General features: G+C 45.8%; 1 protein-coding gene across 2 annotated transcripts; it reads left to right on the forward strand.

Moving 5' to 3' along the window:
• Positions 1-78: 78 nt before the first annotated feature.
• Positions 79-10,685, forward strand: Cwc15 (CWC15 spliceosome associated protein homolog). 2 transcript variants are annotated; one of them, XM_032910240.1, is made up of 7 exons: positions 79-210; positions 1,442-1,580; positions 2,098-2,210; positions 2,741-2,829; positions 3,979-4,086; positions 8,048-8,166; positions 10,514-10,685. In XM_032910240.1, the coding sequence occupies exons 2-7, from the start codon at positions 1,450-1,452 to the stop codon at positions 10,641-10,643; spliced, it is 690 nt and encodes a 229-aa protein (XP_032766131.1). In that variant the 5' UTR covers positions 79-210; positions 1,442-1,449; the 3' UTR covers positions 10,644-10,685. The 2 variants fall into 2 exon arrangements, with proteins under 2 accessions (XP_032766131.1, XP_032766132.1); XM_032910241.1 differs by having other exon boundaries at positions 1,447-1,580.
• The last annotated feature ends 14,691 nt before the right edge of the window (positions 10,686-25,376 follow it).

Below are 25,376 nucleotides of genomic sequence, written 5' to 3' on the forward strand. Positions count from 1 at the left end.
TCGGGATTTGCTTCCGGGTGTGGAGTTCGCGTCTTCTACACGGCCGTTGGGAGCGCGAAGATTTTGCTTCCGGGTCTTAATTGAGTCCCAGGTGTAGGGACTGGAAGTTCTGCATTTTGTTTCCGGTTTTGCGCAGAGATTTCTGGGAGTTAAGGGTCGCAATGGTTCGTGAGTGAGCTTCTGAAGGCACTGCGTCGAACCCCCGCCACAGTGAGTAGCAGGGCATAGTGGTTTGTGGTCCCTGTGCGGGCGGCACCGGGGAGTCGGGGAGGCCCCGCGAGCCGTGACGATCGTCCGGGCCGCGGTGCTGGAATGGCGGTCGGGAGCTGCAGCCGAGCTCGGGGCGGTCACCGGCACCGCACCGCTAACACTCAGAAAAGCAAAGGAGGGTAGGATGGGGTAGAAACTCCCACTTCCCACACGGTCTGTCTGAGCGTGCTGCTTAAGCTAACGGAGATTTAGTAGCCCTGTAGTTAGGCCGGAATTCTTATTTGACAGCTAAAAATGGCAAAAGGTTCTCTGGTAGCCTAGGCTAGCTTGGAACTCCCGATTCTATTGCTTTCACCCCCCAAGCTCTGGAATCACAGGAGTAGTACCCAATCATGCCCAGTTCAGGATGGGTTCTTGATGTTTCGTTGAGTGGAGTTCCGATTTTCTTAGAATTGCGTTAAGTTACAGCCTACCAAAGCTTTACGAATGTTGCGGTAACTGCTTTAGAGGGAAATTGAATCAGCAAGATTCTGGGGTAATGTTGCCAGTGTAAATGTCATTGGGTTTTAAACAAACTCTAAGACACTCAATAAGTTTGCCTGTAACTTTAAAAGAAATTTGTTTTTTATTGGTCCATTTGCTGTAGTGTGAGGTTTCTGATAAAAATGCAAATCTTGGCCGGACAATTCCAGCAGTGCAGAGGCAGTCTGGTAGATCTCAGGAGAGTCCTAGGCCAGCTTGATCTGCATTGTGAGTTCTAATTCAGCCAGAAATACATTGTGAGACCCTATCATAAAAAATAAATAAAACAAAATCTCAGAGAACCTAGTGCTAGTGGGACATAAAAAAAAATTTTTAAGTCATTTATTTTAAAAGCCACACTACACTGTTGTCCAAGATCTGACATCACGTGTCAGAAATCTCATAATAATTCTATAGAAGTATCAACATTCCACAAGTGATAGAATCAAGCTAGGAGACTTGCGCAGGGCTACCCAGCTAAAACAGAAGCACAGACTCAGACCTTCAGAGTAGTTATTTATATCAAATAAGAGCTGCCTGGCAGCGCATACCTAGTAAACACCCTGAATTTCATGATTCTGCCTTTTAGAGACTTGTACTGAAGCAAACTACTTAAGCAGTTCTGGGGAGAGTTTTGAGAATGATTTAGGACAGGTAATTACGAATGATCTATAAAATGAAAGTATAATTAAACCCATGTTTGTCAAAGAACAGAAGATGACAACAGCAGCCAGGCCAACTTTTGAACCTGCAAGAGGTGGGAGAGGAAAAGGAGAAGGTGATTTGAGCCAGCTCTCCAAGCAGTATTCAAGCAGAGACCTTCCCTCTCATACAAAGATAAAGTACAGGTAAGAAGGCCTTTCATTTGTCCTGTTCACAGAATTGGACCAACCTGTATCACTTATGATCATGTCTAAATTAATAGTATTTAAGTTACCGATCTTCCAAGAAAAGGGTTTCAAAAAGTTTACAATACAATTATTTGCTGTAGTTGTAAAGTGTTCTAGACAGTCTTTCAGCATAAGTTCCTATTGAGCAGGGATTGCTGTTGTGGATGAAGCCCTCACTAGTCATGATAACCAGCTCAGAGAGGACTGAGCTGGAGTGAGTATAGGAGTTGCTGTAACAGCCCTGAGTGGAGGACTGTTTTCAAGAGACATCCTGCTGTAGGAAGTTGTGTGATACGGAACCCCATGAGTGTATTAATAGCACTCTGATTGGGATATTGTCCTCTTCCGTTTTGTTCTTGATTGACACTTACATTCTGAATTGTCTCAAGTTGCTATAGCCATATAGGTTCTTTTCCTTGACAACTGGGGGCAACATTTTTGACCTGTTTTGGTTTGTTTTGTTTTTCTACTTAAGACAAACCACACAGGATGCCCCTGAAGAGGTTCGCAACCGTGACTTCAGGAGAGAGTTGGAAGAGAGGGAGAGAGCTGCTGCAAGGGAGAAAAATAGGGACCGTCCAACCCGAGGTATCTGCTGTCCCTCGTGTGTCGCATAGTTATGTGATGCAAACTGTTTCCTGGTGATTGGAAACAATTAACATTGTTGTGAGCTATACCTCTTTGGTAAGAGACGATAATGAGGTTTATTCCAATCCCATCTTGTCGTGCATTGGTACTGAAGACATGGTGATCTGGAGTGTTTAAAACCATTTTTTCAGTTCCTGTCAGTAGACTCTGACTTTACAGCAGCTGGAACCCGAGGCCTTCTGTCTGGGACTCCCCATGTAATTGATGAGTTTTGAGAGAAGCATCAGTTACCCTTTTTGTGTTTCTACCACATGTGAGCATTGGCTAGTCTCCTGAGACGCTGTGATCTGCGTGCTCCCATGTTCACCCCATGTTAACCAACAAGTATTTATCAGAGACTTACTTGCCCGTCACAGGGTGGGTCCCTGCTGTCACTGTGCTTTGTGTGGATTCTTTTTGCCCAAAGATTTCTAAAATGTTACTTAAAATCCAGTATGTACTTCAATATGCTAAATGTTTGTTTTCTTCAGAACACACAACTTCCTCTTCGGTGTCCAAGAAGCCCCGCTTAGACCAGATTCCTGCTGCCAACCTTGATGCTGACGATCCTCTCACAGATGTACGTGTTTTAGGTTTGGGTTTGGGTTAGCTTGTGTTTATTTGTTTGCTTGTTTCAAGCCCCCTCAGTGCTGGAACTGTGGGCCTCTGCCATTGGGCACAGCATATCATATTTTCCTGAAAAAAAATTTTAATACATTTTGGCTTTATGTTATTGAAATATATCACTGACCTCAACTTTGAAGTTTATATTGTTTTTAAAACATCAAGTATTCTTCTGTGTCAAGGACTTCTAGGACAGGTTTAATCCGGAGGGCTGTGTGGAAGCAGTCAGTGAAAAAGGATATGCCCACCCCTGACAGTATTGTCAGTGGTGCAGGAGGTTAGCCTGCCTTGCTTGAACTGCACAGGACACTGTCAGGATGAGTGCCCTGTGAATAGCATCATTGAGCATTCTACCCAGGGCTGCCCTTTACTTTCCTTAGATAGGATGCCTTTTTAGACACATAGCGCTCAGAGACCCCTTAGTGATTAGAGAGGCAAGCAGTCGAAGCAGATAGAACTCGAGCATTCACTGGGACACACTGCCATCTTTCTGTTGTCTGTGGCTGAGTCTGGTCTACTAATCACAGCCTTCCTGCCTCGTACCTCAGCCTCCTGAGTAGTCTGCTACACCTGACTAACAGCATCAACTGAGCTACCTGAGTGGCCTTCCTTGAGTAGTATCGAATTGCATATATGTCAGCAATTAGAGCTGACTGATGAGTCATTAAAATGAGAAAGTTTACAGTAAGTGGAATTCAGTTTTTCATTCCAGATATTTCTGTCGGAATCTTAGTACCCGTTTTTGCACATTTGCACTTGCTAACTTTAGTCATTTTGAGCTATGTGAAATTACTTTAACTCTTTAGGGGTAAGACACTGAAGATAGTAATGTACTTTAGTGTGAAGCATTGCTTGTTTTAGAACATCCCATTTGAAAATGCTTTTTGGCCATCTAAATATGAAAGGTACTTTATCAGGGGTTGACATTTTATTAAGCATTTATAATTTTTGGTTGGGTTTTATTTATTATATTTGTATTGGTTATATCTTCCGGTATGTTTCCCTTTAAATTTGTTCCAAAGACTTGGTGAGTACAGTTTCTATGAGAAAAGTAAATGACGTATGTTTTCTTTCTGCTATTCCTGGTCCCCTTGACCTGTCACAGGAGGAAGATGAGGATTTTGAAGAGGAAAGCGATGACGATGACACTGCAGCTCTTCTTGCAGAGCTAGAAAAGATCAAGAAGGAGAGAGCTGAAGAGCAGGCCAGAAAGGTAGTGTTGCTATTCACACCACACCATCACGTTCTAAACCGTGTCTAAATGTTCTAACACCTGGAGATCTGTCTTCTTAAAATGGCATTCTCAGGCTCCTAATTATATGGGACATTTCTTTCAGATAGTTCAGATAGAACTATGATGCTCAACTTGTTTAAAAGCAAATGAATAAATGCTGATTTCCTAATTAAATGCCAGAATTAAAGATAGTCTACAGCAATGGTTCTCAGCCTTCCTAATGCTGCAACTCTTTAATACAGTTCCTCATGCTATGGTAACTCCCAACATAACATTACATGGTTGCTACTTCATAACTAACTTCATGCTTCACATATCTGTGTTTTCCAATTGTCACAGGCAACTCCTGTGAAAGGGTTATTTAATCCCCAAAGAGTCATGACCCACAGTTGAGAACTGCTGGTCTACGTGGTTTATAAAGATTCTCTTTCTGTCTCCTTGTCTCCTGCCTACTTTGAGACATTTGTGTCTCAAAAAAAAAAAAAAAAAAGGGAGGGAGTTAGTTCTATATAGTCCAGGGCAAGACACCCAACCTATTTGCATAGCCACAATATCTTCAACTACACAATGGGGAAAAATAACATTGAACTGAAAAGAAATCAAGAGAATACGCTAGATCCTAGTGTTGAAAGCTCAGGCAGGTTTTGCAGTTTGAGGCCAGCCTGGGCTATAGATTAAGACTGCCTCAGGAAAGTTGAAGGTGTAGAGTACCAGGTTTGTAGAGCAATGCTTAGGACATGAAGGCTTTATTCTAAAGGATTCATGGAGCTCCTTCGTGTGTGCAGGGTTGATTGCTTTTGGTAAAAGTAGAGAGGTTAGAAAAAGTTTGAGACTGTGTTAGTAATCCTCATATGCAATGAAATGAACTATAATCTGCATGGTAAGAGCTAGAGAGATGGCTCAGTTATTAAGAGCACTGACCGCTCTTGCAGAGGACCCAGGTCCAATTCCCAGCATGTACATGGTGGCTCATAACCACCTGTAACTCCAGTTCTCAGGGATCTGACTCCTTTCTGGTCTCCTTAGTCACCAAGCATGTGTGTGATGCATATACCTACTTGCAGGCAAAATACCACAAAATAAACATTTAAAAAAAATTGAAAATGAGAGAGGCAAACAGATGTTGGTAACGCTGTGTGGAAGGTAAGTACGTGACTATTGGTTGTGGCAGCAGAAATGACCTCCATTGGGCTGATAGACGGAAAGTAGAGAGTGAGAGAGTGGCGATGAGTTTTATCTTCACACAAAGCATCAAGTTAGAGGCCTCTGCTCCGTATTCAAGCAAAGAACCACAGCCTTTGCTGTGGGCTTTGGTATAAGGTTTTATTTGAGCCAAGAATAAAAACCTTCAGGGAAAGGCGCTCTCATGGGCCAGTGCTAAGCATCTAGGGAGGTAAGGTTCATGTTAATTAGAAGGGTCAAGGAAGAATTCAGAAAAAGACTAGATAGGCTTTGGAGACTGAACTCAGATTGGAAGAAAATATAATAATTCTCATTAACAGTCCTCATAAACTTTGGTCTATAGAGAAAAGCTAATAGATGCCTAAACTGTCTGCAGTTTTCTGGTTGACACCCAGGGGACAGATAGATGCACTTTTTAAGGTCTTAAGAGTTCCTGGCATTTCATCTAATTTCTGTATAGAATGTGCTGGTATTTCTTGGAATTGAGTGACAGCTTCACTTCTTCCCCCCCCCCCCCGGAGCTGGGGACCGAACCCAGGGCCTTGCGCTCACTAGGCAAGCGCTCTACCGCTGAGCTAAATCCCTAACCGACAGCTTCACTTCTTTTGTCCCTGCCTTCCTTTCTTAGCTGCTTTATGAAGGTCTTACAGTAGCATTTTTTTTTTTTTTAAGATTTATTTATTCTTATGTCTATGAGTACACTGCAGTTGTTTTCAGACACCAGAAGAGGGCATCAGATCCCATTCCAGATGGTTGTGAACGACCATGTGGTTGCTGGGATTTGAACTCGGGACCTCTGGAAGAACAGCCAGTGCTCTTAACCACTGAGCCATCTCTCCAGCCCCTTACAGTAGCATTTTGAAGCTAAGGAGCCAGTGTATAGATGAGCACACTTGCTGTGAGGACCAGACAATAACTGATCTTACATGGCTGACCACCGCATCTGTTCTACACTATTCCAGGGCAGAAGTGGGTACGGTGCCTATATAAATAGGGTGACCATGTTTCCAAAGATCTAATTCTCGAGTGTGGAGGCGGGAGTGTGGATCTGACCCACAGGCTATCTGACCATTAGGCATAGGCCTGGTAGCCGAGCAGGGAAAAAGGGTTGCCTTTTCCCCCAGTGCTGTGTGTTAAGTGTGAGTGGGCACGCTCCTGGTTTTGTGGCATCTTTTGAAATTTTTATTTATTTTTGCTGGATTCGGGGGTAGATGCATGCACATACATGGAGATTAGAAGACCCATGGTTTGGTAACTGAACCTGGGGTTGAATTCAGGCTATGGCTTACTGACGAGCACTGCTATTTGCTGAGCCACCTCAGTGCTCTCTTCCCCACCCCGGTAAGCTTAAAAGCTGCTGATCCTAATTGTAATAGAAAGTTCCCGACTTTGAGATCTCTGCAGTAACCTAAAAGGTTTTCCCACAAGTGACGTACTTTTCACCTACCAGTTACTCGTCCTGGTAAAAGTGAAATCCACTGTTCACATTTGCATATTAAAATAAAGTATCAGGAACCTATATGGGAATAAGGTTCATTTTAAAGTGACTTCTAGAGAGACTCTTTCTTCTTGATCTATTAGGTCATCGATTTCTGTCATCCCCAAAGCACAACAAAGTAGGATTGATATTTGATTTAAGTTATGTTAACAGATAACTACAAAAATTACAGGTAAGAATTTTAGAATTTTGGGTTTCTAAGTCTTAAAATGAAATGGAGTGATTTGAGTTTAAGGAAGCTGATGTTAAAATCGAGTGAAGAAAATGATCTAGACATGGTGGCTCACACCTCTAATCCCCACACTTCATTGGCTAAGGCAGAAAAATGTCGCATTGAAGGTCAAACTGAACTAGTATTGAAAACTTGTGTCTTTAAAACAAATGGAGAGTGGGCAAGATGGCCTAGACAGTGAGAACGGATTTCTGCGAGTTGTCCCCTGCCCTCCATTGTACTATGGAACCCATATGCATGCATACACGCTAATATATACAGAAATGCTTTGTTAAAATATAGACAGTATTGTAAGTATAAAGAAAGTATATAGGAAAAGTATAACAGAACCCGGTAACCATAAAGCATGAGAAGAGAAGGTATTTATGTAAATTAGTGGAAGTGCAATTACTAGACTGTAACCATCTTTTATAAGGTAGCTTGTCTGCTAATAACCAATCAGTCCTAGAGATGGAAACTTACATGGTTAGTAACTCAGAATTACATTATGTTGTCTGTAGCCCTTACAGAGTGAGACAATAACCTTGCTAAACTGTTCTTCAGTAATATGTTCTTAAATTATGTTTATTAATATATTCTTAAATTAATCTGTATAAACATCTCAGCTTTTCATAGTTTAGAGAGGCTAATGCCTATGTTGGCAAGGACAAGATACTTATAATAAAAATGGCAAAGTACTCAACTTTTATAAATAAGATTTTTCTGGCATTTATCACGAATCAAAAAGCGGAGTGAGTCAGTGGTAAAGTGCTTTTCTAGCATTACCAGGCCCTGGACCCCATCCCTAGCACTGCAAAACTGGGCATGCTTTTGCACACCTGCAATGCACTCAGAAGTTGGATCAGAAGGTCAGGGTCATCCCCTGCTCCTAGGAAGTCCTACACCAGCTTGGGCTGCTGGAGACCCTGTCGTTTAAAAAAGGAGAAGGAAAACCACCCCTTCACCCTATGCCGTCTGACTTCATCTGTGGGCTAATCTAAGACAGTTGGACTGGAGTGAGCAACTGGGTCTTCCTCTGTCGTTGACAGGAGCAAGAACAAAAAGCAGAGGAAGAGAGAATTCGCATGGAAAACATTCTGAGTGGAAACCCTCTCCTGAATCTCACGGGCCCGTCCCAGCCTCAGGCCAACTTCAAGGTTAAAAGAAGGTACTAAAAGTAATGCTTGTTGTATGTGTGTGGACTGTGGTTAGGGCTGCGTGTGTTAGATAACGCTTCTAGGACCCCACCTCCTATTGATAACCTTCCCAGTTAAAGACTCTACAGTAAGGGAAGATGGAAAGAAGTGGAGTGACTTCTAAATGAGAGAGCCACAGTGATGAAGCTAGCCCTTGACCGTAGGTACAAAACTGCATCTGAGATGTGGGTGTTGGGGTCCCCAAGACCACCCCTCACAATTCAGTTCTAGAAGGATTTGGGGGACTTGGTATGGCCATATTCATGTTTGATATTATAAGACACACAGATTATACACTTGTAAATCTTCATAGATATACATCCAAGTCACAAGGTGGAAAGATAGAGGCTTCCTTAAACTCCTGTTCCCTGTAAGAGGTCACTGAACAGTGAAACCGAGGTTGACACTCAGTGTTCAAGGGAGTGGTCCTGGAGGAACTTGTGCTGGGCGGAAGTCAGGTTAGTTGTGTACTGGAGGCACAGTGCTGACTAACCAAAGCTAAGTTAGAGTCAGGGCCCTAGAGGGGGATGAGGGGGCCTCACAGGAGCTGCTGTAGCAGGGGCATTGTGTGTGTGGGTGTGAAGTGCCTAACCTCACATCTATCCCTGCTCACCTCCCCAGTTCCTCCTCCCCTCCCTCACCACCCTTCATGAGCAAAGCGCACATCCAGCCTCTTCTCATCCCAGAGCCATGGTTCTTTTAAAGTCATAGAAACAGCTGTTTTTCCCTAAACTCCTTGGCTTCTTTACTCCATCACAGTAAATGTATAGCCCTTGTAGTGACCTCTACAGCTAAAAACACATATTCTCTAAGGCAGTAGTACAGGCAAGGAGATGTTTGGTGACAACCTGCCGGTTATCAGAGCCGGTCTCTAAGCATTTGACCTGAGCAGTTGCCAGGCAGGAATGAGGATGAGTGTGGCTTATGCTGACTGAAAGAGGAAACAGGATTCAGGCATTGTAGGTTTGGAATACTCTGTACATCTGAATCTAGCCTGTGTGTCTCCAGAGCTTCTCTGAGCTGGAAATAATGCATCTGGGAGTTGCCAGCATGGGCAGAGAGAAGTGAAAAGATAGTGTCAGTACCTGGAGTGGTGCCCAGTCTAAGTGCATAGTAAATGCATAATGAATAGTATTTGAACTTAAGGTCTTAGACTGAGACTAAGCAGCCAGAGAGGAGGACAGCCAGAGGTTCACATAGGAGTGGGAGAGGAGAAGAGGGATGGTCTAGGGATAGTGATGTAAGTGCTGGGAGTGAGCACCATATCTTAGCGTTGCAGGGGGGCAGGGCAGTTGGGTGTGGGAAATGAGGGAGTAAGTTAATAGAAACTATCAATTGCATGTTGAATATGAAACAAGCATTTGTAGGTTCAGGAGTAACTGCCCCTGTCACACTGTCAAGTTCAGCTTTGTGTGTGTGTGCACTACATCAAGACAAGTTTACTGACATAGTTCCCACAAGTGGACATAGCTTTGCTCATTTCCCTTGGGCAGCTTCTCCTGTTAAGCATGCACCAGCACATACATGCATGTTACATAGGCTGTGTCCAATGCATGTTTGCGAGTGTCTTTGCTGTATGTGAGGGCGTATGTTCACAGAGGAGGTGATGGCTTTGATGTATGTACTTTCTGTAACACTACCTATGGGTGTGTTTAATGTTTTCTGAAATGTGCCCTACTCTGAGCACTTGAGCAGGCTTGGGATAATCTATAAGTCTTCCTTGTTCCATTCCTGTAGTGCCTCCTTGCGTCATGATGTGTGTCATGGTGGGTATAACTGATGAGAAGAATGTATGAAACTTTACAAAGCATGACAAACAGATCCCTTACTGTCTGATGATATCTGGATTAGGACACTGGCCCTGCCTCTGGGTTTTAAATCTGAAAATGCCACACCTTTACCTAAGCCCAATCTGTGAGTCTCTCTTGTAACTCAGACCGGCTCTACTAGAGCAGTGGTGTGTGCTCTGAGTAGGGATGTCCTGCTGCTGTGACAGCCTAGTGCAGTGAGCAGGCTGCTGCAGTGACAGCCTAGTGCAGTGAGCAGGCTGCTGCTGTGACAGCCTAGCGCAGTGAGCAGGCTGCTGCAGTGACAGCCTAGTGCAGTGAGCAGGCTGCTGCAGTGACAGCCTAGCGCAGTGAGCAGGCTGCTGCTGTGACAGCCTAGCGCAGTGAGCAGGCTGCTGTGACAGCCTAGCGCAGTGAGCAGGCTGCTGCTGTGCTGTCGGGTGTGCTGAGTACCTGTGCTGACTTACAGTCTGTCCTGTTCTCGCCTCCTGATAGAACTGTAACCACTTTGTTCTCTGTTTTTCCTCTTTAGGTGGGACGATGATGTTGTTTTTAAGAACTGTGCAAAGGGTATAGATGATCAAAAGAAAGACAAAAGATTTGTAAACGATACGCTGCGATCTGAATTTCACAAAAAGTTCATGGAGAAATATATCAAGTAGTACAGTTTTATGTGCTTAATTAAAGATAAAGTGTCCAGGATCCATTTGATGTTTGGTTTTGTTCTTTCCCAGCTCTGACTTTCTCAGTCCCTTCCCTAAGTGTCGTACTTTACTGGATAATGGGTTTAGAAATGGGTTGAACCAGGCCTTAGTTTCTTTTTAATATGGGGAAAGGGGAAATCTGCTTGTGATAAATATTTTTAACCTAAATCATTGTCCCCAACTTTTTGCTATAATTTATACAGCTTATAAAAAGTTACATAACTCTTTTCAAAATGAAAATTATCTTTGTGTGCTGTATTTTTAATACATTAAGTTTTCTCCTTTATCTCATCGATTTGAGGTCTATTGGTAGATGACATCACTGTTTTGTAGGTGTGGTGGAGGCTAAGAGGGATTCCACTTCAGAGACAGTGTCACCATTAGTAGTCACCTGGGGTGGCTCAGGAGCTGCCTGCCATCTCAGTCCTGAGGATAAGGTTAGGACAGTGCATGGCACTCATTCTGCCCTTAGGGGAGAGTTAGGTCCGTGTGCACACACTGGTCTGCCTGAGGTGCAAAGCTGCGTGCAGTTTCACACACACAAACCGCTGTCTGAGAGGCTTATTGTTGAGGGGTATTTCTGGGAGGTATACTTTATTCTACTAAAAGGCATAATTTCTGAGAAATGTGGCTTTAAGTGTGCCACTTTAATAGAAATTTTGGGACCACAAATTGAGCCTTTCACAAATGGGATGCCATTTTTAAAGTGGCACTTTGCTGTGTAGTCTACCCAGCTTCATCTCAAAACTGTAATCTTCCTTTCTCAGCCTCTTAAATGCTGGGATTGTGGGTGTCAGCAATGAGGACTGACTCAAACTTTTCAAAGACAATTGCCATGTCTTATTTCTGGTTATTTAGTTATTTTCCTTAAAAACCCTATTAACTTGAGGAGTGGAGTTAATATTGATTAACTTGACTCATTAGTTAATAAGGTTCTCTTGTGGAGAACATTAAGTTCCTATAACTTTAACTTGGGGGGATTTAATGACCTTTTATGACCTTCATGTACATATATGTGTACAGACACATAGAGAAAAATAAAATCTGTAAGAACAAATGGGAATTCACCCACCATTTGCCCCGTGTAGAGTTGATGCAATTGTATGTCAGCCGGGAGAGGAGCTAGGTCTGCACGCTGCATGCTCTCCCCATTTCCTCATTCGTAGTGTGGCTGTGGTTGACCTCCAGCCCCGTTCATAAGCTACCCTCCCTCCGCAGAGCCTCTGCCACTCTGAAACCAGGTTTACAGTCAAGCTCTTTAGGAATTTCTCATTTCATTTTTGCAAAATATACTGCTGTCCCTGGCCTGCTTTCAGAGCACTGTAGGAGGGAGGGGAGAGGAGCGTCTGCCAGCCTTCCTTTCCAGAGTAGTTCCCCAGCCTGTACTCCAAAAGGGGGAGGGAGTGGTGGGAGGAAAGGTGAGCTAACCAGAGGCAGCTTCCTCGGTGCACACGTGTGTGGACGAGGGTCATGGCCTGAAGCAGGGGAAGGACTCCTTAAAAGCCTCCTGGTCCTGTGCCTCTAACTACCAAAAGGTCATTAAATAAGATCAGGGCCCTGAGTCTCTCCCTGAGCATTTCCTCCTAAGAAGCAAGCTATCAGTGAGGAGAACACCAAGGATACCTAGCAGCTGGCAATGTCTGCAGTGTTTCCTGTGCCACAGGCCCTGCTGGCACCCAGTTCCTAGCCAGACCATTCCATACCAACTGGCTAAGAGCTGACCATTTCACATCTCTCACGCCAGCCTACCCCTAAGCCTTAGTGCATGGTAATCAGAATATGGAGCAGACACATTCACCACAGCTGCAGAAAGTGTGAAGTCATGACTAAAACCGTGCTGGGATTCTGAAGGAAAGTCTCAGCGCTCCATAGGTCACTGAAAAGACAATAAGGGAGAGGACTCATTTGTTTAAACTACTAAAGTTAGTTCTCCAGCCAGGAGGAATCACAATTCCATGGATTCACACCTTTAAGAAAATTAGTATTTGGTCAAATTATTCTAAGATTTGGCTAGAACAAATAGGTGATGGCGTGCCATGTCTCTAACTCCAGCACCCCAGACACAGAGGCAGGCAGGCCTCTGAGTTCTAAGCCAGGCTGGTCTGTAGAGTGTATTCCAGGCCAGGCAGGCCTACACGTTGAGACCCGTTCTTTAAAAATATAGAGACTAGGTTGTGAGGGCCCAAGCACCGAAGGAAGTGCCTAGACAACAGTGTGGCCAGGGCAGTCATGTGAGTAAGTGGTGGAGTGAGGGGGGAGAGAGAAGCAAACGTGGTGGAGCTGAAGACAGAAGCTGGGATCTGTGCACCATGAAGAGAGGCAGCACTGGAGAACCAAGGCAGTTGCTGTTTTCGCTCCTGGGGAATGGTGAATTACGCTGTTCATCAACAGAGCCAGTAACAAATGCAAGTGCCAGTGGACCCTTGCCTTCTGAGAAAACTGACCACTATGAATCACTGTGATCCCGGAGCTGCGTCCTAGTCCAGGAAGAAGAGCAGGACGTGCGGAACGGAGACCCACAGCCGACTGATATGGCCTGCTCTGTTTACTTCTCCTCATCGGCCTGTCTGCTCGTCTCTCTGTTTGGTTGTGGTAGTGGTTCAGCCATGAAACCGGACAACTATATATTGAATCACAGTTTTACTGTGCTGTGTTTAACTTTGGCCAGAGGTTTATTTTCTTTGGAATCTTTGGGGGCAAACATTTGAAGACACCAGAGGCCTTGCCTGCTGTGTGGCCTGCTCACAGCATGAGACACTTCCGTGAGCAAGTATGGGGTGGAGAGATGGGAGAAAAAGAGGAGCGAAATGGTTTGAACACTGTGAATACAGGCAGAACTGGAGTCAGGGTTGGAGAGGAAGCCGGATGTGAGTAGCCTGCGATTCCACCTGAGGCCGTGGTGAAGTCTTGCCCATGCTGCCATGTCTGGATCTGTGGCCTTGCAGCAGCAAGTCTGTGTAGATGTCCATGGCCCACATTAGCACCAAAGGGAATGCAGCTGTTGTGATGGTTTGCATATGCTTGGCCCAGGGAGTGGATTTGGAGAACTACAGAATGCTTTGAGTGGGGCTTAATGGGCCAACCTAGTAGGAAAATGGAAGACAGTGATGCTGAGGGTCATTTGAACTGTGTAGTGCTGCTGGCCCAAGAGGTTTCCGTGGAGAAGAACTTTGTGCTGTTTTGGTGAAGAGCATGGCTGCTTTTTGCCAGTGTCTGAAGAGACTGCCTAAGGCTGAGGTAAAGAGATTTATTTAATTAATTGCATCGACAAAGGAGATCTCAAAAAAACCCAATAGAACTCTGGTTAAATCTGATGAAGAGCATTTTGAAAAAAAATGTAGCAAGCTGAGAAAGGAAAATAGTTTGAGTATTAAAGGGGCACCAGGAAATGAAATGGAGCTGAATCCTGTGTTCAAGGATGTTAAATTGAATTAAGGGAGTAGTGACCTTGGGGCAAAATTCCACCCAGCTAAATTTAGGTCCAGGCATGGGAGTACAAGCCTTTAATCCCAGGAGGCAAAGACAAGCAGATCTCTGAGTTTAAGGCCAGCCTAGAACAGAGCAAGTTCTAGGTGAAGAAAACCTCAAATCCAGGCTTAGGGGCCCACAGCTTTAATCCCAGTGCTTAGGAGACAGACATGCAGATCTCTGAGTTCAAAGTCAGTCTACAGAGCAAGATCCAGGACAGCCAAACTTAGGCAGTGAAGGAGTTGGAAAAAAGGAAGCTAATGATAAGGTAATAGAACAAGGGGGCCATATTGCAGCTCCTGCAAGCAGCAGAACTCAGCAGCTTCGGCCATGTGCCTCTGGCTTTATAGAGAAGAGGAGAAGGAGACTCCTGGGACAATTGATGCTGATCAGCTGGAGCTAAGAAACTAGTGGTGATTAAGAGACCAGCATCACTGAGGTGAAATTTTCTGGGAACTGTTTTCTGAGAGCACAAAAAGAAATGTGTTCCAGAGTAGCACAAGGTTTTACCTAGTGCTGCAGATGTTCTTGGTAATGTGTAAGAGTCACCCAGGTGGTACTGGTTTTGATGGCATGAAGGCATCATGAAGAAGAGCTGAGGCTTGGCACTGTGAGAGGCCATTGGTGAAAGTACAGCCTCAGTTGTAGTTGACAATCCAGGACTGAAGGCGTCATGCAAAGGATTTGAGGCTTGGCACCATGAAGAGAGTTTATGAGAGGCTATTGGTGAAGCCTAGTTGCAGCGGAAAACCCCAGTGTATTAGAGATGTCAGTACCATGGGATGATCACCAAGAACAGCAGCAGCAGTGGAGTGGATCAACCTGAGCTTAGAGCACTACAGAGGGCAGAGCTAGAGAAGTGACACCAGCCCTTTGGAGGAGCCCAGAAGATCATGTGTGGATCCCAGACACTGAAACAAGAAGCTGTGAAACTGAAGTTGACTTGAGGACCCCAAAATGTTAAAGATGCCAGAGCCACAGGCTATCTGCTAAGGAAAGCTGCTAACAGGGAGTGGAACCAGCCCAGGAGAAAGAACTTTGTTGCAGCCAACAAAGATGAAAGAGGAGTTGAAGATCTGAAGACCACTTTGACATCAGACATGGAAATGGCAGAGTTTGGAGTTTGCCCAGCTGGTTGCTTGTCTTAAAGTTAAGTGATTAGGTGGATCTCAGAAGAGACTTTGAACTTTAGACTTTTAACATTGTTGATATTGCTGTAGACCATGGGGACTTTGGAAGTTGGATTAAATGTACTTTTTTATTATGCTATGTTTAGGTATGGCCCCTATAGTCTCATGTGTTTGAATAAGCCTATGGGGTCAGGGAGTGAAATGTGATGATTTGCATATGCTCGTCCCAGGTAGTGGTGCTATTAGAAGGTATGGCCTTAATGGAGGAAGTGTCACTATGGGGGTGATCTTCCTCCTAGCCTCCTGAGGATGCCCAGTCTGTTCCTGGCTTCCTTCGGATGAAGATGTAGAATTCTCAGCTCCTCCAGCACCATTCCTGCCTGGAGGCTGCAGTGCTCCCACCTTGATAATGAACTGAACCGCTGAACCTGTAAGCCGCCCCAATTAAATGTTGTTATTTATAAGACTTGCCTTGATCATGGCGCCTGTTCACAGCAGTAAAACCCTAATTCAGCCATCATGCAGACACAGGGTTGCTGCTCATCTGCCACTTGGTGGTGTGAGCAAGGGAGAGATGCCCTCCCCTCCACCTTGCTCCTTGACACATCTGGCAGGTGTAGAAGCTGGTCCTGAGATCATGAGAGCATGAGAGTCGTCCCCACCCATCACCAGCTAGCCAAAGCACTCGGGAGAGCTGACCCTGCACTTTGCCTGGCCAGCACAGTAGAGCTGATCGTGTGGGGGTTGGGAGGTGGCAGGGGAATGGGTGAGGCACCTGAAGGCATGGGAGCAGGAGAGCTGACCCACTCCTGGCCAGCTGCAGCAGTGAACTAGGTGTAGCAGTGCTGGAGAACTTGCCCTGGTGATGAGGATGTGGGCGAGCTGGCCGGCTGACCATCAGCTACCACCTAGGCCCAGATTCAAGGCTTTGAGTTGACCCACCCCAATATCCACCCCATCTATGATCTGCTGGAGCATGTGAAAGGAGCATGTGAAAGGGCCTCCAGTCCCGTAGATCAAAAGCTGCAAGATCTCCATGACATAGGACAACAAGATATCCAAGAGGAGTTGCAGCAAGGATCCAATATTGATAGTGTAGCCAAAGCCAGAGGCCTAGAACCAAACCAATGACTCACTACAATGAACATTAGTAAGCAAAGGTGCGTGAACAAAAGGTATACTGTGAGACACACTGTGACACACTGTAGCTTCCACAACAAGATTTTTGTTTGTTTGTTTGTTTCCTTTGCGGGTGGGGGGGGGAGGTTGCAAGGGCAGAGAGTGGATACAAAGGGATGGGAAATGAATGGGAAGGGGTGCATAGTGTGAAGTTCACAAAGAATAAAGAGTTAAAAAATAAAAAGAATGAGTGTATATGGATGTTCAGAAAAATGTCTAACAGGCAACAATCGTGAGAATTCTGCCTAAATTTTTAAAGGCTAAACCCACACCCACCCCATCCCAATATGTTCACATGCTTGTTTATGAAGGCAGACCATGTATAGCATGCATGTAGAGGTTAGAGGACAACTTTGGGTGTTGGCCTTATTTGTTTGAGGCAAGCTCTTTTTTTTCCCTGCCATGTTGCATACTCCAGCTATTTTCTTCCAAGCTTCCAGGGATCCACCTGTCTGTCTCCTGTCTTGCCTCAGGCATGCTGGGATTGCAGAGCGACCCTACTGCACTCAGCTTTTACACAGGTTCTAGGGAGTTCAAACTCAGATTGTTGTGGTTACACAGCACTTCTAGCCACTGAGCCATTTCCCTGGCCCTTCCTCACCAATTTTCACATGGACTGTAATAATGAAAATATTAGTATGTTTCTGCTGCAAACTGGAGAGCTCGTAGAGTATCATTGACTCGCACACAACATATACCAGAGCAGAACACAGATGTGTCTTTTGTAAGTTGGTATAGGTTGTAGTCTCTGATAGATTCTGCCAAAGAAGAAGCACATGTCAGGCATTTCAAGCCCCCAGTGTCGGCTTTTTCACATGAGTCAACATGTCAAAATACTGTGTGTTTGCACAGATGTTCATAGGCTAGTCTGGGCTCAAAATAGATATCAAATGCCGATACCTGAAGTGTTTCCACAGACACATTCCTGTAGAGGGAACAAGGTCTCTGTGCTTACAGATAAGCACCAGGAACCCAGGAGCGTTAAACACAGGGTGGTCTCTTCAACAGAAGGGATGTGTATACCCGTTCTCCATCCATCCAGAAATGGATATTGTTTCATGGCCTGGTGACTTCCGTCTGTATGACTGAGATCACACCAGATCCTAGGTGCTTAAGCCATAGAGCCCATCTTCATGGTAGAAGAAATTCTCACGTCTTTGCAAAAATGCTGTGATCTTTTCATGCCTGAAGCTTTATCGTGAACATGGAATCGAGATCATCGTTAGCAGAAAACTCCTTCCTAAAATTAGACTGTACTTACACTATGCCAAAAACAAACTGCCTGGTGTCAGGCTCTAGAGGTTTGAGCCAGTACTGGCTAAGGCATGCTCAACCAGAGTTCCTTCCTGCTCCTTTTGAATTGTTTCTCCATGGCATTCAGAGGGACACATGCATCCCCTCGTGCAGACATTTGTAATATCTCTCTTCCCTCTCCCTCTTTCAACTCATGAGCGTCTCACATGGCGTTTCTTCCATACCCCATCCCTTAGCACACAGAACACATTAGCCCATTTGCTTCTGCACCATGGGCAGGTGCATGCCCCGTCCACTGCTTTCTGAGAAAAGGAAAAGAGCCTACCAGACGCTGGGTCTCAGAGGGAGATATACTTGTCCCTCTTAGTCAGGGATCGTCCAGAGTTCCTGGCCTTTCTTTACAGCACCTTTGCTGTTGCAGAAACCCAAAACCAAAGATCTCTGCCTTGTTAGGGAAGTAGTTAGATCCCCCTCCACCTCTGGTCTGTATTAAATCACTCTTGGGCTTTCCTTGTCTTGGTTATGAGTGCTTAGGTATTCACAAATGCATAAAAGATGTCAAAAATGGTTGTTGGGTGGCCGTGCCCACCACTGGCACAGGCCGAGGACTCATTACATTTGAATAAAGTCAACAGGCTTTGAGTGGCAACCCAGGTAACATGGTTTATGCCTGGGTCCCAAACAAAGGCTGACCCTGTTGGTCACAGGACATCCTTACATGCTCTGTTTTCTTTCCCCCTTTGCCAGGGAAGTAGCTGGAATCTCAGATCCTAGAGCCCCAGACTATATTGACAATTAAGCTGCTGGCTGAAGAGACATAAGACAAAGCTAGTTGCACTTTCACTGGGCCCAGACTGGGAGACCTACAGCCGTGAGCTTGCTGCTGACCTCAGGGGGCTTTGTTTGCTGAGCCTTTTATGGTACTAGACATTACGTTCTTTGGGCAATCTTAAGAAGTAGGAAGGCAGTCTGTGTCTTAAAGTTTCATGTCTGTGAAGAGACACCATGACCATGGCAACCCTTAGAAAAGGAAAACATTCGACTGGGGCTAGCTTACAGTTCAGAGGGGTAGTCCATTCTTGTCATGGTGTGGGAAGCATGGCATTATATAGGCAGCAAAGGTAGCAGAGGTAGCAGAGAGTTCTACATCTGGATCTGCAGAAGAAGACTGTGTCACACTCTGCATGGGGAACCTCCAAGCTTACCCCTACAGTGGCGCACTTCCTCCAACAAGGCCTCCTAATAGCACCACTTTCTGTGGGCCAAGCAGTCAACACATGCGTCTATAGGTTGGGTGGGGGGGTCATAGCTATTCGAGTCACCATGGTTTGTTAACAACCTTTAGAGACAACTGAGGGCTACATAATCCGCTGGATACCCACTGTAAAGAAATCTGATTGCCCCTTGAGAAGTCCACACTAATCCTACCCACCTTCAGCAGTGGCCTTGGACCCCTGTGTTTCTGCCCCAGTGACAGTTGCCACAGCTGCTTTAAAGAAAAGTCTGTGAGTGCAGGAAAAGCCCTCCCGGGTGAGATGCTAGATTCAGGCAGAGTGACCTACAGCAGGCCCCGCGGACTCCTTATTAAGCGGGCAGGTCTCCAGCAAACCCCTCCATTTCCCACTGGCTCTGTGCTTGGTCTGACCCTGCCTGAGCTTCTCCAGAGTCCAAGCTATGGAGTAAGGGACCAGATGGTAAACCACACCTAAGGGCAGGAAAAGGATTTCTTGCTTTCCTGTCTCAGCAGTGTCCCCTTTCCCAATTGTGGCCTGAGATAGTGGACGTTGTGTCACAAGCAAGAGAGGGGCTTTAGACAAAGAAAGGGGCATTTCAGTCAGTGCCAACTTTCCAGACGTCAAACGTGCCCAGAAGTTCTCATGGCTGTCTTGGGATGAAGCAAGCAAACACAGTAGTACTCCAGGAAACTTCCCAGCAGCAGTCAGCAAACAGAAAACCTACTCACATCCCCCTCTCTGCATAGCCCCGATAGCTGGGTATCCCCTGCCTTTGTGAGGCTGCTTGTGCTTGGATCTGATGGCCAAATCCAGCAGACAAAAATCCAGTTTGTAGCTCCCTCTTGACCAGTGCTCCCTTTGATTTATTTTCCCCTTTGTTTATATGGTCCATTTTCCCTCATTTTATTTGTATGATTCCGTTTCCTCCATGGTGCTCTGAACTCTGCTTGCCCCTCATATATTCTGCAATCTATTTATTTGCTATATGAATCTTTTGCCTGTATGTATGTCTGCCAGAAGAGGGCGCCAGATCGCCCGGAACCGGAGCCTCCATATGGATGCTGGGAATTAAATCTAGGACCTGGAAGAAAGGCAAATGCTCTTAGCCACCTCTCCGCCTCCACCTTCCCACCTCTATATATTCTGATTTTATCTTGATTTCTATTATTTTATTTTGAGGTACTTGGAATTGAACCTAGAAAGAGTGGTCTAGCCCTAGGCTACATCCCGACCCTTCATCTTCTCCTGCCTTGTGGTCACTCACACTTCCTGACATATCCTCCAGAACTGAGTAAAGCACTTTCTTCCAATTTCTGGTGCACCTGCCCCACTGTCTAGTGCTTATCTGGCTTTCGTTATACAATAAGAAACGATGAAGTCCTTAAAGCCAGAGAAACTGTAAGGGTCCAAAAACCACTGAAGGAAGATCCCAGATTTGAATATTATGCTAAAACAAAGAGTGTTCATTCTGCAGAAACAGACAGCCTGTGGGGGCCACCCATCCAAGAAAAGCAGCGACCACAAGGGAAGCTCACAGGCCCCTTTCAAAGCCAGTTAGGGGCTCTCCGGTTGCAGTTGGGTCACCTTCAGGATTGGTTGACTCTATGGTATGGGGTATTTGTCCAATTCCAATTGGTTTGTACATGAAGGAGAGAGGGACCTTACAGGGACTTTATCTGTTGTAAGCTCCCGGCCAGACGTTGAGGCAGTTGCTGATTGGCTGCCCTTTCTCTGCGTTTTTCTGAGAAGCCCTGGCTGTCCTGAGAAATTGAAGCTTAAGGCTGCCTGCTCTAAGATGGAGTGAGTTACTCTTATTCTCCCCCTGAGTAAGGGTCCATCTGAAATTCTTGAGTGGAGTCTAAGGGCTGGTATTAGGACTTTAGGTGCATGAGTTGAACAGTGGAAACTCGTTCCTTAGCAAATCTTATTAGGGTATGAGTGATGCAGGGCCCACACGCCAGGACAAGTGTTAGTCGGGCCAAGGGTCCGTCTAAAGCTAAAACAAGTGTTATGAGCCATGCAGACCACTTGAAGAAGGACTCATACCAGCTCTGGGATTATTATCTTTCTTTCTAGCTTGTAACCTTTTATGCACCAAAGACATTGATTCTCTTATGACCCCTGAATGGTTGGCATAGAAACAGCATTGTTCTCCCAATGCCAGACACAGTCCAACAGGCTGTAAAAATAGGAGGTCCAGTCCTCCCCTGTTCTTGTAGAGCCGCCTCAGCCAAGGAGGTTAAAGAGGCTTCTAGGTGGGATATACACGTTTCTAATTCAGACAAATCAGCATTTACTGTCGAACTTCAGGCTTTATAATCTTGGTCTTGGAGGACGAGAGCTGAAGTACCCATTCCTGCTGTGCCCACCATGCCAAGCCCTAAGACTGCAGGGAGGGCAGCTCATTTTATACGGGTGGCTGGGAGCAGGGATAACTTGGCGTTCATCTCGTCTGGTTGGACCAGTACACAGAACCCATCCATCGGTGCAGTTGAGGATCTGCTTGTGGATGCAAGGGGCCAATCTGGTAGAACAGGCCCACCAGGTATCAGTGGGGGTACGAGGTAAGTTTCCTCTCTGGGGACCTCCTAGGTGATATTACATAAATGTATATGGGTATGGGGGGGGATTTCAATCCTTTCGTGACACAAGTCTGTTTTCCTTGACAAGTTCTAAGGTTATTATCCCACTACCTGGGTGCTGCCATCGACAATGCTTGCTGTCAGTGGAGGTGCTGTAGTTTCCAGGGATGTCTATCCCCTCATAATGGGGGAGGCGGGAGGGGTGGCAGCAGCAGCAACTATGCATCTAAGCCGAGCCAACCATCAGTAGTAAGTTATGGCCTAGAGCCATTCAGTACCTGAGAAGTGGCCCACATCAGGGTTGCAGCCCGAGTTGTAGGGACTGTGGATTGATGTGGAGTTCCTCCAGGTCCCATGCTGCTGGATCCTTTAGTGAGTCTGATCCCCTGAGGGGGTACCTCAAGGTGGAGTAGAGCCTGTTGCATATAACCTTAGTCCCCAGGTCTTACCAGTGGCCTACCCAGTAGCCACTTTCCCTTGGTCAGTAAATCTAATTATCAGATTGTCAGGAGTCATCCCACAGGGTTCACCAAATTGTTGTGTCCCCTTAATGGTCCCATATCCTATTGAAGTGGTTCCATATCTTTGGGATGTGAGAAAGTCTGTTTTTACTTGGAGGGTCCAGCCAATAGTTCCCTTGGATTTGCATCCCCAAGATGCATGAATAAGAATCTAGGCCTCCATGTTTTACTGAGAAATCATGACTACAAATCTTCCATTTGGGACTACTGGTGGAGGAGGTAATTTCTTGACTATAAGGTGGTGAGATCCTTGGCTGAGGGACACGGTAATGAAGGAAACGGCTATGGGTCAGAGGTCAGGTGCCAACTGGGAAATAGACTACATAGAAATCAAAATAGGTCTGTTCCGGGATACAAATATTTCTTAGTTCTTGTAGATATGTTTTCAGCCTAGGGGGAGGTGCTCCCCACCAAGAAAGAAACCGCCAACATGGTGGCTAAGAAGTTATTTGAAGAAACTATTCCCAAGTATGGGCTATCCACACTACTGGGATCTGACAATGGACCAGCGCTCATCTCTCAGGTAGCACAGTCACTTGTTAAGGTTATGGGGATGGTTTAGAAGCTTCATAGTGCATATCATCCCCAGAGTTGAGGTCGGGTAGAGAGAATGAATCAGGCCTTCCTTATGAGCTATACAAAGCAAGAAATACCCCCTACACCTAAGATCTCGCTCCTTTTGAGAATCTCTATAGGATACCCCTCCCCTTTTGCCTAACCTCCAACCTGAAATTCTTGCAGAGTTCGACCATCAGAGGTTTCTGGAATGTTTGCAGGCCCTCCACTGGGTTTAGACACGGATTTGGCCAGATATATGTGAAATCTCTGAGTCAGCTCCCCCCTTCTAACCCTCATTGCTTTGAACCAGGTGATGAACTATGGATTAAGAGACACAACTGCTGGAAAAGTCTGCCCACGGTGATCCTGACCACGCCCATAGCTGTTAAAGTCGACGGGTTATGGGCCTGGATACACTGCACTCAGGTTAAACCTGCAGGATGAGCGACAACCCAGCAGCTGTGCCAGCAACAAGAAAGACTGCTGGGTGGACCCTTACACTGTTTTCATTGATGTATTGTCAAAACTTAGCTTAAAGTCGGGCCCAGCAAATATCTAAGCTGGAGAATGTTTTCTAGTCATTTGTTTGCTTGCTTGTTTTAAAGGAGGTTCTTCCAGGTCAGCAGGTCGGCTTGGTTGGTAAAGGTGCTCGCTGAGCCAAATTCAACCCTCAGAAGCCATGGGAAGGTAGAAAGAGAAAACCGACTTTGTGATGTCGGCCTCTGACTTGTACAGCTGCATACGGCACATGTCCTCCCACCGTGCACGTGTGCACACATAAAACAGTGTATATCTAGAACACGTCACTAGGAGAGAACAAGTCTGTCATCACTGCCCAAATCAGTCTTCGTCAGCGTTTCCAGACACCCACAGCTTGGCTAAGAGAAGCGAACAGAAACAATTCGCCATTGTTCCTGCTAATTGGGGCACAAGTTGGGGAATTCCTGAGACATCTGTAGCCTCACTTAAGTCTAGAGTTCCAAAGCCTTCCAAAGCTGAGGCTGTTTACATGGAGGTTATCAGTTGATATTTCAGAGGCTTCTACTGACCCCATTCATCAAGGAATGACATGGCCCTCAAGTAGGAAGGAACATGGAGGCCTGAGCCCACGGGTTTCTGCCAACCAAGCGGAACTTTATGGAACTCATAACCAACATGTGAGCTTCAAGGTGATGGACTCCCTCAGGCTGGGAGAGCCCCACTGGGCTGTGTTTGCTGATGCCCAGTATCTCCCTTCAGTCCCATAGCAAGCCCCCACACACCATGTCAACAAAGCCATTGCCATTCCGTAGGGACATACTGTGTGCCTGGTACTATGCCACATTGACTTCATAAGTTCAGTTCTCTCATTGGCCAGATGAGTCATACCGTACCTCAGAGCAGCAGTGACCAAGGCTGTCTTCATCATGGCATTGCTGCTGTGCCTGTGTGAGAGCTCTCCCGGGTGTCACTGGTTGGGTTTTTAAGTGGTCAATGTAAGACATAGGTCTCATTTTATAAATGGAAGACTGAGTCTTTGGTCACACATGACAAGGTCAGGCTAGGATCTCCTTGCAACCTCTCTCCATGGCATAGCAGCCTCCCAGAGGATGGCTGTCCTCAACCGTGTGAAGTCAGTCTTCTATGAAAAGAGTGAATCTAGAGGTGACCTCATTTCTATACTGATCATCTCTGCATGACGTGAGCTGTGGCCTCTTCCCTTGTAGCTGCAGTGTGTGTCCTGGCCTCTCTGTGGAGTCTAGAGAGGGTCAAACTCCATTAGCTCAGTGGAGCAGTGTGAAGGCATCTCCTGGAGACACCCGGTCCTGTGTGTATTATTGGTAGGGACATGGCGTTCAGAGGAAAACCAGGTTTCTGTGCTTTTAAGGTAAATGTTAGGAAGGAAACAGCTGAGCTCCTCACTCCCTGTGGCTCGGCGTGCTTTAATTCAAAAGCTTTGAAAGCAAAGAGTGATATTTAGAGGCACAGCTCCCAGAAATAGGCAGGGAGAAGAAATTTGAGCTCCCTAGTGAGGGCCACTGGGGTCAGAGAACCTCCCAGACCCCTGTACCCCCTGTTTCTGTTTCAGAAATGAGGAGATGGGCTCAGAATTGAGCTATGTGTCACTCGAGAAGGGTCCACATCTGTGGGGTAGTGGAGATGACTCCAGAGCAAGAGGCCTTTGTGAGGCCAGCAAGATGGCGCTCTAATTTCTCCCAGGAGTTCCTCTGAATGTGCCTCTGAGGGATTCTGGGTATGCGGATGCCCTGTTATGACAGGGTGTTCCACCACGGGAGTCCAGCAGGGCTTTGGCTGTTCCTAAGGAATTGAACACAGCCCTGTAAACCTCACATCCACTCCATGCAGGGCAATGCTCCCCTCTGATGATGATGCTTTTAGAATCTTCTTGATTTTCCGAGTGTCTTCCCTGAGAGTGCAGTGAGCACCACACTATACATATGTTTCATCCAGGGCCCTGTGCGACATCTGCTGTTGAAGATCTAGGTCACTCTCGATGCTCTTAAGTCCAGGTTGATAATGTTGAATGAAGGTCATCAAGACCCTGAAAACAAAGGTTGATAAATCTCCCGCCTGCTCTCTTTTACATTCTGAGTCTAACCAACCACAAAGAGCCACCAGCCCAGAAGGCTCCACTCACTGCCCAGTTGCTTAGGATTCCAGAGAGACTCTGCAAAATGCAAAATATCTCAAGAGGTCAGATGAAGACTCTCCTAGTCTCTGGGTTTGTCGTTTGGCTAGTTGGTGTTGTCCCATGAATGATTTA

Source organism: Rattus rattus, chromosome 8, assembly GCF_011064425.1.
Source record: "Rattus rattus isolate New Zealand chromosome 8, Rrattus_CSIRO_v1, whole genome shotgun sequence".
In the NCBI taxonomy this organism is placed as follows: Eukaryota; Metazoa; Chordata; class Mammalia; order Rodentia; family Muridae; genus Rattus; species Rattus rattus.

What these genes read in the sequence shown, in the direction of transcription:
- Cwc15 (XM_032910240.1), top strand. Translation starts at nt 1,450, where the DNA reads ATGACAACAGCAGCCAGGCCAACTTTTGAACCTGCAAGAGGTGGGAGA. An exon ending in CATACAAAGATAAAGTACAG is followed by an intron (nt 1,581 to 2,097) that starts GTAAGAAGGCCT and finishes TTTCTACTTAAG; the next exon opens with ACAAACCACACAGGATGCCC. An exon ending in TAGGGACCGTCCAACCCGAG is followed by an intron (nt 2,211 to 2,740) that starts GTATCTGCTGTC and finishes TGTTTTCTTCAG; the next exon opens with AACACACAACTTCCTCTTCG.